A 16,847-nucleotide genomic window follows, 5' to 3' on the forward strand; every position below is an offset into this window, starting at 1 on the left:
CCTGGCGGCACCAGATGGACCGAAACATAATCTGCCACAGCAATGTCAGCCTGTCCATACGGGCTGCAGGGGTGCCACCCCCTAAATCATGGGCCTGGCCCCTAATCTACATGCAGGGTGCCAGATGCATGCATTCCAATGTTTTTTTTTTTTTAATTGGCTTCAAAAAAAGGGTGGGCTCAAGGGACAGGGCACTGAAGCGTTAATCGAACTAGTTAAGCTAAAGGTAATTTTGCTATGAGGGAGAAAAGGTCTATTTGCTATGAGGGAGACAAGGTCTATTATCTTCAGACACTAGCAAGACACTGAGGACTCACAGAGTGGGAGTATATGGTGATGCCCAGGGGGCATGTACTCAAAAGCTTTGCCAGTGTCCACTCACCTAAAAAGATACCAGCCTATAACCTAGGAACTTTTTTTTAATGTGACAATAAAGCTTCTGGTGGAGCATTGCGAAGAGACGTGGTCTAGCCAGGTATCATCCCAATAATAGCATAGTCAAACGGCAAAATGTAGTGGGACTTTAGTTATACTTTAGGCGACCATCAAATGTCAAAATCCAGAAAGTATAAAATATTATATTAACGATCAGTTAAACATCGTAAAAACTTGCTATACAGTAATTCATTACACTATCGATCTTGTCTGAGATGGAGTGTCTACGCTTCCTCAGGACCCGTAACGATCGATACAATAAAGGTTGAGAACAACATTCATAAAAACTAGTACCAAGGGAAGCTGGGGAGGCGACATCCAGAGGAAAAAAGTAGAAGTATCTTCCTATTCGAACAATAAGTTTGTCGGCTCATGGGAGGAACAAATCCAGACCAGCCAGTGCCGCAAATCTCCTTCTTTCAAGGCTGACCATGTGAAGGAATCTGTCACCACATAAAGGCGACAAGCAGAGAGCCCAGGGTCATAAAATCAATCCATCCCAGCAGACTGCCGACCGTCCGTGGAAGATGTAATACCACATGTGGCATGTGTGCAGCAACTGTAAAGCCCTGTACACACCATCGGTTTGTCCGATGAAAACAGACTGATGGACTGTTTTCATCGGTCAAACCGATCGTGTGTGGGCCCCATCGGTTTGTTTTCCATTGGTAGAAAAATAATAGAACATGTTTTAAATTTTTCCTATGGTTAAAAAACAGATAGAAAAAAACGATCGTCGGTGTGGAAGTCCATCGGCAAAAAATCCACGCATGCTCAGAATCAAGTCGACGCATGCTCAGAAGCATTGAACTTCATTTTTCTCAGCACGTCGTAGTATTTTACGTCACCGCGTTTGGACACGGTCGTATTTTTGACCGATGGTGTGTAGGCAAGACTGATGAAAGTCAGCTTCATCGGATATCCGATGAAAAAATCCATCGGATTAGATTCCATCAGATATCCGATCGTGTGTACAGGGCTTAAGACCAATTCACACACACACACACCCTGGGTAACTTTGGTTAGACATGGCTATGCAGAGCAAGCTTTCCACATGTGCCTTTTTGGCACTTAAATGCTTGCAAAACTTTTATACTATACTATATACAGCCGCAACACTCATATTTGAAATAGAAACAAATGCAAAATTATGCTTGAACATCTCATAGAAAAAAGGTTCCATATGCATTAAAGGGGGTTGTAAAGTTTAGTTTTTAATTTTTTAAATAGGTTTCTTTAAGCTAGTGCATTGTTGGTTCACTTACCTTTTCCTTTGACTTCCCTTCTAAATGTTTTATTTTCTTTGTCTGAATCTCTCACTTCCCGTTTCTCCTCAGTAAGCTTGCCCCCATGTTCTGGCTGGGGGTTAGTCAGCCAGAACAGCTTACTAAGGAGGAACAGGAAGTGAGAAATTCAGACAAAGAAAACAAATAAAAAAACATTTAGAAGGGAAATCGAAGGAAAAGGCAAGTGTACCAACAATGCACTAGCTTAAAGGAATATATTTAGAAAATAGAAATCAAACCTTTACAACCCCTTTAAGGACTAAAACCAGACTCAAAATTTACCTACATAGGCCCGGATTCACATACATCGGCGCATATTTATGCAGGCAGCGTATCTAATATATGCTACGCCAACGCAGCGCACAGATGCAAGCACTGGATTCGCAAAGCACTCGCCCCCAAATCTACGCTGGGTTTCCTCGGCGTAAGCCAGCGTAAATGGAAGTGGGCGTGAGCCATGCTAATGAGGCGTGACCCCATGCTAATGATGGGCCGAGTGACAGACAAGTACTTAAAATGAACGGCGCATGCGCCGTCCCATGGATGCAACCCAGTGCGAATGCTCAGAATCACGTTGAAACTACTCCCTAAGATACGTTGAATCACTGCCTACGACGTGAACGTAACCTACGCCCAGCCCTATTCACGTACTACTACGTAAACAACGTAAAATACGACGGCTGGTCCATACCTTTGCATGAGTTGCGCCTCATAGATGGGGAATAACTATACGCCGGACGTAAGCCTTACGCAAACCGCGTATATTATGCCCCGGGCGCAACTACGTTTGTGAATCGACGTATCTCCCTCATTTGCATATTTGCAATGAGACAGCCAGCGTAAATATGCGCCCACGATACGCTGGTGTAGGAAAGTTACGGCAGTCGGATGAAGCCTATTTTCAGGCGTATCTAGTTCTGTGGGCACGGCGCACAGATACGACGGCGCATAGTTACACTTACGTGGCGTATATCGGGATACGTCGGCGTAAGTGCTTTGTAAATCCGGGCCATTGGATGTAAATCAACAAACTAAGATAAAACTGATGGGAGGCCACAAAACCAAAACTTTCACTTCTTCATTCAGCATCTAGTTGAAGTTATAGGTAGGCAATGCGACTGCTCCAACTACACATTCAGAATGAGAACTAGCCTTGACCTCCATAACCAAGCCTCTCACCTACGTAAACATGTGCCTGCTCTAAGTAGGTTGAACAAAGTTCGGTGGAAAGACTTCAAAGACTCACAAGGAATAGAGACAGAGCAAATGAAATGATATAATAATATGATAGCTGAATTTGTACAATAACTTTTTGGAACACGGAGGGTTAAAACACAGAGCTTTCCAGCAACATAATAATTACTTAATATTAGGAAGTAACCTGTTGTTGCTATGAAAACATAAAATCTTCCATGTGGGTGTTTTAGCACAAATGTATATGACGTAAAAACAAAATTAATATACTACAATTTTCTATCAGGAATCATTTTAATTATAATATTTAAAATATTTACATGTTTATTTTGCTTTGTTTGTATGTTTTAAGAAAAATTATTATGTATTTCAATGTTTCCAAAATGATGAAACATAAAAACTCCAAAAAAAAATCTAATTGTGGTGCAATCATTTAAAGTCACTGTGGAGGCATTCTACATTATCTGACAAAAGTTAGTACACCTCTCTCATTTTTGAAAATATTTTATTATATTTTTTCATGTGACAACACTGAAGAAATTACACTTTGCTACAATGTAAAGTAGTGAGTGTATAGCTTGTATAACGGTGCAGATTTGCTGTCACCTCAAAATAACTCAACACACAGCCATTAACCACTTCAGCCCCAGAAGGATTTGCCCCCTTCCTGACCAGGTCATTTTTTGTGATACGGCACTGCGTTACTTTAACTGACAACTGCGCGGTCGTGCGACATTGTACCCAAACAAAATGTATGTCCTTTTTTCCCCACAAATAGAGCTTTATTTTGGTTATATTTGATCACCTCTGTGGTTTTTATTTTGTGTACTATAAACAAACAAAAAAAAAAAAGACAATTTTGAAAAGAAAAACACAATATTTTGTACTTTTTTTCTAAAATAAATATCCCAAAAATAAATAAAATAAAAAAATGTTTTCATCAGTTTAGGCAGATATGTATTCTTCTACATATTTTTGTTAAAAAAAAAAAAAATCGCACTAAGTGAATATTGATTTGTTTGCTCAAAAGTTATAGCATATACAAAATAGTAGATAGATTTATGGCATTTTTATTAATTATTATTTATTTTTTTACTAGTAATGGCGGTGTTCTGCGAGACTGCAACATTGTGACGGACACATCGGATACTTTTGACACTTTTGAGACCAGTGACATTTATACAGCGATCAGAGCTAAAAATAGCCACGATTACTGTATACATGTCACTGGCAGGGAAGGGGTTAACACTAGAAGGCGATCAAGGGGTTACCTATGTTCCCTATGTGTGTTTCTAACTGTGGGGGGGATGGGACTGACTAGAGGAGGAGAGAGATCGTTGTTCCTACTCAGTAGGAACACACAATCTGTCTCCTCTTCCATGACAGAACTGGGATTTGTGTGTTTACACACACATATCCTGGTTCTCGTTCGGTCATGAGTGATCGCGGGTGCCCGGCACCCATCCTGCCCACCGGGCATGTACATCGGCTCCGCGAACACGCTGCAGGCACGCTTGCGCCTGCTATAGCGTCTTAAAGACCTGACGTACAGCTACGACGGCTCACACAGCAATGCCAACCTGCCGCAGTATAACTGTGGTGGCTGGTCGGGAACGGTTTGTCTAAACCACTGGCAACAAAAGTGAGTACACCCTTAAGTGAAAATGTCCAAATTGGGCCCAGTGTGGCAATATTTTGTGTGGCCACCATCATTTTCCAGCACTGCCTTAACCCTCATGGGCATTGAGTTCACCAGAGCTTCACAGGTTGCCACTAGAGTCCTCTTCTACTCCTCCATGAGGACTTCATGGAGCTGGTGGATGTTAGAGACCTTGTGCTCCTCCACCTTCCGTTTTGAGGATGCCCCACAGATGCTAAATAGGGTTTAGGTCTTGAGACATGCTTGGCCAGTCCATCACCTTTATCCTTGGTTTCTTTAGCAAGGCAGGATGTATTGGAGGTGTGTTATGGGTCATTATGTTGGAATACTGCCCTGCGGCCCAGTCTCCATAGGCAGGGGATCATGCTCTGCTTCAGTATGTCACAGTACATGTTTCCCCAATAACTGTAGCTCCCCAGTTCCGGCAGAACTCGTGCAGCTCCAGACCATGACACTCCCACCACCATGCTTGGCTGTAGGCAAGACACACTTGTCTTTGTACTCCTCACCTGGTTGCCGCCACATGCTTGACACCATCTGAACCAAATAAGTTTATCTTGGTCTCATCAGACCACAGGACATGGTTCCAGTAATCCATGCCCTTAGTCTGCTTGTCTTGGGCAAACAGTTTGGGGGCATTCTTGTGCACCATCTATAGAAGAGGCTTCCTTCTGGGACAACAGCCATACAGACCAATTTCATGCAGTGTGCGGTGTATGGTCTGAGCACTGACAGGTTGACCCCCCCACCCCTTCAACCTCTGCAGCAATGCTGGCAGCACTCATACGTCTATCTCCCAAAGACAACCTCTGGATATGACGCTGAGCACGTGCACTCAACTTCTTTGGTCGACCATGGCAAGGCCTGTTCTGGGTGGAACCTGTCCTGTTAAATCGCTGTATGGTCTTGGCCACCATGCTGCAGCTCAGTTTCAGGGTCTTGGCAATCTTCTTATAGCCTATGCCATCTTTATGTAGAGCAAAAAAAAAAAAATTCAGATCCTCAGAGAGTTCTTAAGGTGCCACGTTGAACTTCCAGTGACCAGTATGAGACAGTGAGAGTGATAACACCAAATTTAACACACTTGCTTCACACCTGAGACCTTGTAACACTAACGAGTCACATGACACTGGGGAGGGAAAATGGCTAATTGGGCCCAATTTGGACATTTTCACTTAGGGGTGAACTCACTTTTGTTGCCAGCGGGTTAGACATTAATGGCTGTGTGTTAAATTATTTCGAGGGGAGAGCAAATTTACACTGTTATATAAGCAGTACTCACTACTTTACATTGTAGCAAAGTGTAATTTCTTCAGTGTTGTCACATGAAAAGATATAATAAAATATTTACAAAAATGTGAGGGGTGTACTCACTTTTGTGAGATAATGTATATTTGCAGGAGTTTGAACATTCCTAAATACTAATGATAGCACAAACTTCTGAAAATGCTAGTTGTCTGACTGTAAAACTGTGCCATTGACTTTAAAAAAAAAAAGCAATCACCAGTGAAGTCAGCACTTTTGATCTGGATACTTGTTTTTGGTCAATTACAAAGTATTTTTAAAGCTGAACTCCAGTAAATGAGTTATTTTACATACCAAACGGGTTAGTTGTTTTTGTCATCCAGTTCTGAGATTTATGCTACTCGGCCAGCCAGGTCTGACAGGGCAGGATAGCTGGTTTTTTTTTACTGCTGTAGATAAGCAACGCTTATAAGTCTTCTCCCTCTTATGATTGAAAAGTAAAGGAAAACAGCAGACTGATGAGCTTATCACTCTGCTCTCTCCACCTACCAGCATATTGCTTGTCAGAACACAAGCACAATTGACTGGCTGAATCTCCCTTTCCCAGTCTAAGCTTTGCTGTACAGGTGAGTGCACAAGGCTGATACTAGGTCAAATTCATTTATTAATTAATATATAACTGCATTCATGTGTGTTTTATATGTGTCTGAAGTCCAGCTTTAATTTTCAATTATTCCACAAAGGTATATAATATCCAAGTTCATCATCTATTGATCTCCCAGAATTATCCATTTTGCTTAAAGAGCAGAACCATGAAACAAGTCAAAATTGGGACCTTGTATACAAACAATGACTCTGGGAAAAAAATATTTGAACAATTTACTAGGCAAGGACTGACCTGTAGAGTACACTGTAGAGTTACCAAAAGCACCCAAATGGAAAACTGATTTGTCTGACTACAGCAAACCACTGACTGATCACTATGGACGACTTTACAAAATGATTGTTTCTATAGCGTTTAAGTAAATGGCATAAATAAATAAGCAAGGTTGCATTTTTGTAGGTCCAATTAAACACAAAACAGATATCGTTAACTCTATCTGAAAAGACAGTAATTGCTGGGCTAGAACAGAAAACACTCAAAGCTAAATTTTTACCTTCAAAGAACTGTTGCAATGCTTCGTTTTCATCTAGTACATCCAGCCGATCCATATTGGTGTCCTGAAGATTCTTGACAAGTATTTCAAAGGAGACAATATGATGTGTTAAAGATCTAGGCCATACTTCCGATGTGCAACTACCTTATGCACAATCATGTCACTGTGTTGTAGAGCAGATACACTGCTAAAGACCGGGTCGTGTACACAACTTGTTACCTGTAGGCATTCATCTTTTACAGATTTCGATCGAATTTCTTTTAATGGTGAGGAGCCGTATATTTCACTGAAAACAGCAGATTACACTATATCCATCCCTTCCTGGTTTAAAGGACCTTTAGCCTGTGTGCTCTATACAGCACATGCGTAGACAGCAAAGTAATAACCATTAATTCTTATCTAGCATTTGTCCTTCCATGCAAGAAAACTATTTTTACAATGTATGCTATCAAGAATTATAATACGCCTCCTCAAGTATTGGCTGGATGGCACTAAGAGTTTAATGCATCAGCATAAGCCATACAATTCTCTACTGATCTGTCAAAAATTTTCATTGGATGTGGAGGCATGCAACACTGTATCTGGCCAAACATACGAATGCAAACCCTATTTAATGTAATTTCCATATTTTATAGATCTTTCACCACCATTCAGAATTGAAAACAAGCAGAATTCACCAGCAGCTATACTGGATGTATATCAAAAGTATAACAATATAGCAAGCATAGCAGCTGTGTAGTTATATGTGATACTAAGATACATAAAACAATTAAAATAGCATAAGCTTCAACACACTGTGGGGCAGATCCTCGTACAGCGGCGCATTTATCCGCCGGGCGTAGCGTATCTAAGATACGCCACGTAACTTACGTTTTTTTTCAAATCCACAAAGAATCTGCGCCGTAAGTTACGGCGGCGTAGTGTATCTTTGGCGGCGTAATGGCGCGCCATTCAAATCTCTATGATGGGGGCGTGTTTTATGTAAATACGTCATGACCCGACGTAAACAACGTTTTTTTTTTTAGCTGCACATGCGCCGTCCGTGGGGGTATCCCAGTGCGCATGCTCGAAATTAAACCGGAACCAGCCAATGCTTACGACGGTGACGTCATTCTACGCAAATTCCTATACGCGAACGACTTACGCGAACGACCTAAAAAATTCAAAATTGTACGCGGGAACGACGGCCATACTTAACATTGAGTACGCCTCATAACAGTAGCTTTAACTATACGCCGGAAAAAGCCGAACGCAAACGACGTAAAAACAAAGCGCCGGCCGGACGTACGTTCGTGGATCGCCGACGTACGCCTGTCGGATCTAGCCGAGATGCAGTCGTATCTTGTTTTGAAGATACAAAACAAAGATACGACGCGCAAAATTTGAAATTACGCGGTGTATCAAGAGATACGCCGGCGTAATACTTTTGTGGATCTGCCCCTGTATGTGCAAACTGTAGTAATCCTAAAAGTTTACCAATTCACATCTTATGCCTTTTCCTTTAACAAATTGGTTGATTGGTTAATGGCTTACCAATATACTACTCTTATGCCGCGTACACACGATCGGTCCATCCGATGAGAACGGACCGATGGACCGTTTTCATCGGTTAACCGATGAAGCTGATTGATGGTCTGTCATGCCTACACACCATCGGTTAAAAAAACGATTGTGTCAGAACGTGATGATGTAAAACACAACGACGTGCTGAAAAAAAGGAAGTTCAATGCTTCCAAGCATGCGTTGACTTGATTCTGAGCATGCGTGGATTTTTAACCGATGGTTGTGCCTACTAACGATCGTTTTTTTTCCCCATCGGTTAGGAATCCATCGGTTAAATTTAAAACAAGATTGCTTTTTTTTAACCTATGGATAAATAACGGATGGGGCCCACACACGATCGGTTTTGACTGATGAAAACGGTCCAGACCATTCTCATCGGTTTAACCGATCGTGTGTACGAGGCCTTAGATGTCTCAATGCATCCTCTTAATACTCCAAGTTGTACACTGAATATCTTGATTCAGTTTCTTCCCAGTATAGTTTAACATTGTCAATCTCCTTTGTCATGGACACTTTGTTCATCAAGTGTTTTTCTCTATTAGTTCTTAATCAGCGTGATCAGCAGTGCCTAGCCAATACCTCTACATTTTCCTTCTTGCTTGTAGCAGCAGTGGCACCATTGACCAGAAGCATGTTCTTTCCTTTTTCTAAATTATTATAAAATGTAGACATGTGCATTCGTTTTCGTCCGAATTTCAGGTATTTTCGTTATCGTTTTAACAAATGAAAACAGAATCCGAAAGATCCGACATAAAAGATGCTTTATTTTTATTGCTACAACAGTTCGATATAGATAGGAGATTCGACATGACGCTGACAATAGCAATCTGTCTATCGAACCTGCGGTCGAATTTGCCTAACCTTAACTCTATTAGTCCAAGATTATTCTACATAGAGAGGAAAGATTCGACAGAGAGAAAAGATTTGACATTATAGAGAAAGTGTTGGGGTAAACCATTCGACATGAACAACGAAGAAGATTCGACAAGCAGCTAAACTGTACGACGCCGCAATCGTACATTTCCGGTCAAATGCTCGGCCCATAGGCTATAGAAGAATTCTAATATTGGTTGACTAGTAATAATTTATAAATTTAATTATTACTAGTCATACAACATTAGAATTCTTCTATAGCTTGTAGGCGGAACATTCCACCGGAAATGTATGATTGCGGCATCGTACAGTTTAGCTGCTCCGTCGAAGCTTCTTGGAACATTCGACAGACACCATAAGCCTTCAATGACAGATTCGACCTTAATTAATTTGGATTTTCGGAAAAATGCATTTTTTAACTAAACAAAATAAAAACATATTTCGGTAGTAACTAAATACATTTATTTTTCGGACCAAAACGAAATTCCGAAATGAAATATTTCAGTGTGCACATGTCTAATAAAATGTATGTTGCAAAAGGCAAAACCTATTTGCAAATAGTTATGTTTTCTTTCTAATCCCTTTGCGATTAACAGAGTACAAATATTAATTATGGCCGGCAATAAAGTAACCATGCTTAGAATTTGATTAATAATTAGACATGGCATAGTAATATTTATAATGAAGAAATTTTAATGGAATCTTACAGGCACAGGCTAAATAGAAGGTACAAATATAGCCCTTTATATGTTATATACTGTACAAGCTAGTATAAAACATGCTCTAGTGTGTCCATAATATTCAATTGTGTAACAGAGATAGAACCCCTCCTAATAACTTACAAATACTTACAATTACTTTTTTCAATGGAGCCAGAATTACTTGGGGGTCTATTTCTATTACATATATCAAGCCCTGTTTTGCTAGGAGCAGGCCTGACTGCTTACTGGTACAGTGTCAGTCACACAACAAATCCATAGCATTATCACAGCTAGACAGTTTAGCATGCAGTATTTAATTTATACTCCTTTTTTCTTGTTTTCGGATTGTGAGGTCGTTTTCAAAAACCTGTACCAAAGATGCAGACTATTAAAACATTCAGTAAGGCAGTACCATGTGCAAAAAACTTTAGCAACCAGATATTAATGCAATTGACTTTAAGAGGTGCTATTTTTCTACCAAATACAACTGCAATGTAAGAGACATAACCAACTTCTGCGCAAAGCAAATAGGATTTTGTACTCTTGGTAAAATCCTTTTCTTAGAAGAAAATATACTGCTCTCCAAACCTTTAATCCTTTTCAATGGCTCCCACCCTACTTCTCCAACAGGTGCCAGCTCTGCACAGATCCATGGAAAAAGGAAAACATCCTGGACTGCCGCACTCCGTTAAGGTGTCTTTATTTTTACTCAGAGCTATGAGTAAGCATCCAACGATGTGAAACGCGTTAGCCATTTGTCCCTGTATGTTTACTTTTTGCTATTGACTGTATTTTGGATTTTATTTTTTTTATTTACAAAATAAAGACGCCTTAACGGAGTGCGGCAGTCCAGGATGTTTTCCTTTTTCCAAAAATCCTTTTCTTCATGCCTATTGAGGGGCACAAAAAATTCAGATACTGTTGGGTTATACTGCTGTCTACAGAAGGATTGGGTACCAGCACACAAAAAATGTTGTAGACCAGCTTCAGGTTAATCCCTCTCCTGCCTAGTATGCCTCATTTGCAATTCAGTCCTAACACACAGTGATTGGACTTGTGGGACTTGGATGGAAAGTAGGATGCACATAAAGTATATTATGTGGACATTGTGATATTAAGGACATATATGGAGCTATTTATATTTTTTTCATTTGATGTTTTTTTGGGAATAGCGCCTATCTTTATATAAGGTTGGAGACCTCTTACTTTAGTCTTAACATTCTTTCCTACCCCCAGAACTATCACTTGGGTCTGGAGCTTGCCTAGCCCTGAGTACAAGCCATGGACCAAGAAGTTTCTGATTTCCCAGGTTCAACAAAGTATCAACAGCCATGGTGCGAGGAGCGGGTATGCTAACAGATTCACCAAGAACATGCACACTGATTAGGGGCAGAACCAAGGAAAATCTGTAGGAAAGCCTACAAGACTGGTGAAAATCCAGTGAGACACCTGGCTCTGAAGTGATTATTTCTGCCTGCCTACACAGGGGGAAGAAACTACCTCAATCGCCTGGAGAGGCAGATGGATCACATCATGAACGGGTCTATAGAGACAGAGCTATTGGTCTGCTCAACACTCAGAAGCTCAGAGACTACAGAGAGGGGGTGGAAAAGGACTTGGAAAAAAAACAGAAGAGGAAGGCCATCCTAAGAGGGGCTCCCCCAAAACCTTACGCTCCTGCAATGGAGAAGGGGTTGACTCACTACATGATGGCCATGGATCTAAAAGCACAAAGGATGTTGACCCATTTTGTGGTGGTTTAAACTGAATCACTTCACCCAATGGGGACAAAAAGGTGAAAATGCTGGAAGCCAGTGAAGCCTGAAAATGGTTGTATCTTGACTACCTTGGGTCCTTCACGATGATGCCAACTACACATATACATAAACTTGACTTTCTACCTGGCAGGCTGTCTGAGCATCCCACAATGAAGATGCCAGGAAAAAGCATTAGACTGAACACAGGGGCCAACACTTTGTGAAGCAGTAATATCAATGAAATACATTTTTTCAATGGGGGGAAAGAAAGAGGACATGTCCTCATTGGACCATTTGAACTGCTGTTCTGCCTGAAGACCCGTACCAATTAACAAATGCAGCACTGAAAGTTCAGAAACAGGAAGACAACAGACATCCCTGAAATGAAGGATTGAGCAGCCTGCACACATGCCTGGGACATACTTCATACAGGTAAGGGAATTAACTAAAGCTGTAGAGAATTTTTTCTTTTTTTAGTAAACATCATCTTCAAAGCAGAACTGAACCCTTATATCTTTTACAGCCAAGGAAGCTGCCATCTTAGTCTTTGTTTGATCTGCAGCTGCCATGGTGCTACACATGTGATCAGTTATGACAATAGCCATATCATTGCTTGACAGTTCGGTTGAGAGCCCAGGCAAATGTGACAGTTATAATTCATGGCATGCCTTGAATAGAACAATGTTTGGAAACTGTTAAATCAAAGGGTTTAACCACTTAACCCTCGGACCATATCGCTGCCCAAAGACCAGAGCACTTTTTGCGATTAGGCACTGCGTTGCTTTAACTGACAATTGTGCGGTCATGCAACGTGACTCCCAAACAAAATTGGCGTCCTTTTTTCCCCACAAATAGAGCTTTCTTTTGGTGGTATTTGATCACCTCTGTGGTTGTTTTGCGCTATAAACAAAAATAGCGCGACAATTTTGAAAAAAAAGAATATTTTTTTACTTTTTGCTATAATAAATATCCCCAAAAAATATATAAAAAAAAAATTTTTTTTCCTTAGTTTAGGCCGATACGTATTCTTCTACATATTTTTTGTTAAAAAAAAAAAAAAAATCGCAATAAGCGTTTATTGATTGGTTTGCGCAAAAGTTATAGCCTTTACAAAATAGGGGGTATTTTCCCGGCCGGGCTCGGGAAAGCTCGTATACGCTTGGCCGGGCGGCGCATGCGCAGTTACATAATGGCGCCAATCTGCCCCATTTTTGAATAGCCGATCGAGTCAGGGCGACTCAGGGACACTTTGACAGTGACACTCGTTGGCTCGTGCAGTGCACTCGCCATAGGCAGAGCACGGAGCCGTGACAGCCCAGTCCAGTCCAGCCCAGCACAGCAAAGCCCTGAGCCCAGCACAGCCAAGTCCAGCACAGCACAGCCCAGCTTTAAGGGAATAAAGAAGCTGGTGGTGGCAGAAGGTGATGGTGGCAGGAGGTGGTGGGGGCATGCGGTGATGGTGGAAGAAGGTTATGCTGGCACTGTGGCAGAAGGTAATGCTGGCAGAAGGTGGTGGGGCAGGAGGTGATGGTGGCAAGAGCAGATTGTGGCAGGAGGTGGGGGTGGTGAGAGCAGGAGGTGATGGTGGCAAGAGCTGGCAGGAGGTGGTGGTGGGAGCAGGAGGTGATGACGGCAAGAGGTGATGGTGGCAAGAGCTGGCAAGAGGTGGTGGGGGCAGGAGGTGATGGTGCCAAGAGCTAGCAGGAGGTGATGGTGGCAGGGGGTGGTGGGGGCAGGAGATGATTGTGGCAGGAGGTGGGGGTGGTGGGTGCAGGTGGTGGGGAAAGGAGGTGATGTGGCAAGAGCTGGCAGGAGGTAATGGTGGCAGGGGGTGATGGTGGGGGCAGGAGCTGGTCGGAGATGGTGGCGGCAGGAGGTGATGATGGCGGCAGGAGGTGATGGTGGTGGCAGAAGCTGGCCGGAGGTGATGGTGGCAGCAAGAGCTGACAGCTAGTGGTGGCAGGAGGTGATTGTGGCAGGACGTGGAGGTGATGGCAGAAGCTGGTGGGTGCAGGAGGTGATGGTAGCAAGAGCTGGTGGGGGCAGGAGGTGATGGGGATCAGAAACCGATGGACTATTATAGCGAAAATAACAGAAATATGTTTTTTTACCTTAATATGTACCTTAAATTGTATTGCTATTTGCATAGTGTACTTGTTTGTAGCCCAAATACTGAAATTTGCACTTAAAACTGCAATTTTGTAACTTTTATAAAATATCCGTAAAAATTTGCCTGTGCCAGTAAATTTTGGGTGTTGGGCCAGTAAATTTCAATCTGGTAGGTTGGCAACACTGGGCTGGGATCACCTGTCTGTGTCTTTGTGCAGACATGCTGCATCTGTGAAGCAGTGACACAAACCGTTACCAGGCCTTGGTTACTCACAGGCAGCTAGTGTTAAGGGTTGGGAGGCCAGAAGTGACCAAGAGTTTCATCTGGTGTTTTGAAAGAAAGAGCCAAGCTTGGCAACACTCCACCTAGGGGACGATGTTAGCGCTTATGCCGTGGACACACGACTGTTTTTCATGACGAGAAAAATGCAATTTTGAAATTGGTCATTAAAAACGATCGTGTGTAGGTTTCAGAGCATTTTTATCATCGTGAAAAATGGCCATTAAAAATTTAGAACATGCTCTAATTTTTCTCGTCGTTTTTCACGTCGTGAAAAACGGTCGTGTGAAGGCTTTAACGACGGGAAAAAACGCGCATGCTCAGAAGCAAGTTATGAGACGGGAGTACTCGTTCTGGTAAAACTATCATTTGTAATGGAGATAGAACATTCATAACGCTGTAACAGACTGAAAAGCACGATGACTGAAAAGCGCGAATCGTCTCACCAAACTTTTACTAACATGAAATTAGCAAAAAGCAGCCCAAAGGGTGGCGCCATCCGAATGGAACTTCCCCTTTGTTGTACGTCACCGCGCTTTGCTCAAGCATTTTTTTTCACGATCGTGTGTATGCAAGGCAGGCTTGACAAGAATCACGATGAGAAAAACTTTGTTTTTTCCATTACATTAAAAACAGTGGTGTCCAAGTCTCTCAGAGTTCACGCTTTCTATGATGGAAACTAGGCTAGCAGAAAATTTGAAAAAAGGTGCCCAGGAGTGCAATAGTCCCCACTATTTTAGAATGACCAGCCTTACTCACAAGTCATATTAAGATTACATTGGCACATATAAAATATGACTCACAAGTCAGTCTTCATGCTCCTGATAATAAAACGTGTTAAACGCATAATGCGAAGCCTGACGTGATGCCATACTGAGTCCTGACCTCAACTCTGCAAGCCAGGCCTTTTCGTCCAACATCAGTGCCTGACCTCACAAATGCACTTCTGGAAGAATGGTCAAATATTACCAGAGACACTCCTAAACCTTGTGGACAGCCTTCGCAGAAGAGTTTAAAGCGGAGTTCCACCTAAAAATGGAACTTCCGCTTAATCCACTCCTTGCCCCCTTACATGCCACATTTGGCATGTAATTTTTTTTGGGGGGGGGAGTGGGGGCTTCAGGAGGAGTGGGACTTCCTGTCCCACTTCCTCCTTCCGCTGAGGGTCTGGTAAGGCGAATAGCTTAACCGCTTTATTGCAGCCCCTCCCTGTAGGCGAGCACCTGTCCAATCGGACGGCGCCGCACCGCTCGCGCATGCGCAGTGGGTGCCCGGCCGTGAAGCCGAAAGCTGTTACTGCCGGGTGCCCACACTAGGAATGAAGACACCGGCCGGCGAGGGGGGGGGGGGTGAGGAGCGGAGCCCCGGCCGGCGCGACGCTGGAACCATGGAGCAGGTAAGTGTCTTTTTATTAAAAGCCAGCAGCTACACTTTTTGTAGCTGCTGACTTTTAATAAACTTAAAAACAGGCTGGAACACCCCTTTAAACTGTTATAGCTGCACAGGGTGGGGCAAATCAATATTAAACCCTATGGACTAAGACGCCATTAAAGTTCATGTGCGTGTAAAGGCAGGTGTCAAAATACTTTTAGTATCATAGTGTATACATACGTATTGCGGTCGGCAAGTGGAGCTGAGTGCTCCCTCTAGTGGCTAATCTTCATATCTCTTCAAAACAAAATTAAAGCATGCCTTTGCATGTATTTAAGGAAAATAAAATCCAGCACTCCAGAAAAAAGATAGAAGATCATACTTACTAAAAAAAAAAAAAAAGTCATGGATATATATGTACAAATATACACAGACAGAGATGGCAATACATTGGATAATTAGTAGAAAAATATCCTGTTACCTATAAAACATTCCAATCTAGTGTTTAAACTAATCTAATCTGTAATCTTTTGACATCACTTCAGTTCATTAGTGGGATCAGGGTCTATCTTTAAAGGTCAGAGTCCTCCTCATTTCTTCTTCGGGACACTTGTCTCTGTTCAGTCGGAACATCGAGGGGCCACAGGGAGGCACATCTGCTGCCTGAACCCCACTAACAATCAGTTGATCTCACTCCACAGATCCCTGCAAAAAGTCTATACATGTTAACTGGTTACATGGAATGAAGCTCCTGATTGGAGGAGGGGGAGTAGCTTTGCGTGCCCAGCTGGCCACAATAGTAAAACAGGATTAAGATTCCCACTTAACAACTGTGCTTATTTATCTTATTACAGGTATTCATGTATGCTAATAATTTACATACTGTACATTCACATAAGTTCCTGCCTTCAAGGAGCTTGAAGGTCCCTATGACCAGCTCTAGGGCCAATTTAGACTGGATGCAATTAGCATGCCAGCATGTTTTTGGACTGTGGGAGGAAACCCTTGCATGCACAGGGAGAACATGCAAACTTCACAACAGGAATTCTAGCACTGCATTGCAGTAGTGCTAACCGCTAAGCTACTTAAGCTACTGTACTGCCCCAAATCCTAAATTTGGGGCAGTACAAATCCTAAATCTTCTGGCTTCCAAGAAATTTGATTTTTGGCAGGCGTTTTGGTGGACAGGTTCTCTTTATCGTCCCATACATGACAA

General features: G+C 42.2%; 1 protein-coding gene across 3 annotated transcripts in view; it reads right to left on the bottom strand.

The window, feature by feature from the left end:
* MYRFL (myelin regulatory factor like) overlaps nucleotides 1-7,393 on the bottom strand; it is a 180,448-nt gene extending 173,055 nt beyond the window's left edge. Inside the window, exon 1 of one of the 3 annotated variants that reach the window (XM_040344013.1) lies at nucleotides 6,978-7,393. In XM_040344013.1, the coding sequence (XP_040199947.1) occupies nucleotides 6,978-7,032 (55 nt within the window). In that variant the 5' untranslated portion in view covers nucleotides 7,033-7,393. The remainder of the gene's footprint in view (nucleotides 1-6,977) is intronic. The other 2 variants (XM_040344015.1, XM_040344016.1) reach the window with 2 other exon arrangements.
* Nucleotides 7,394-16,847: the final 9,454 nt, after the last annotated feature.

The sequence above is a fragment of the Rana temporaria genome, chromosome 3 (genome assembly GCF_905171775.1).
Source record: "Rana temporaria chromosome 3, aRanTem1.1, whole genome shotgun sequence".
NCBI classification, from domain to species: Eukaryota; Metazoa; Chordata; class Amphibia; order Anura; family Ranidae; genus Rana; species Rana temporaria.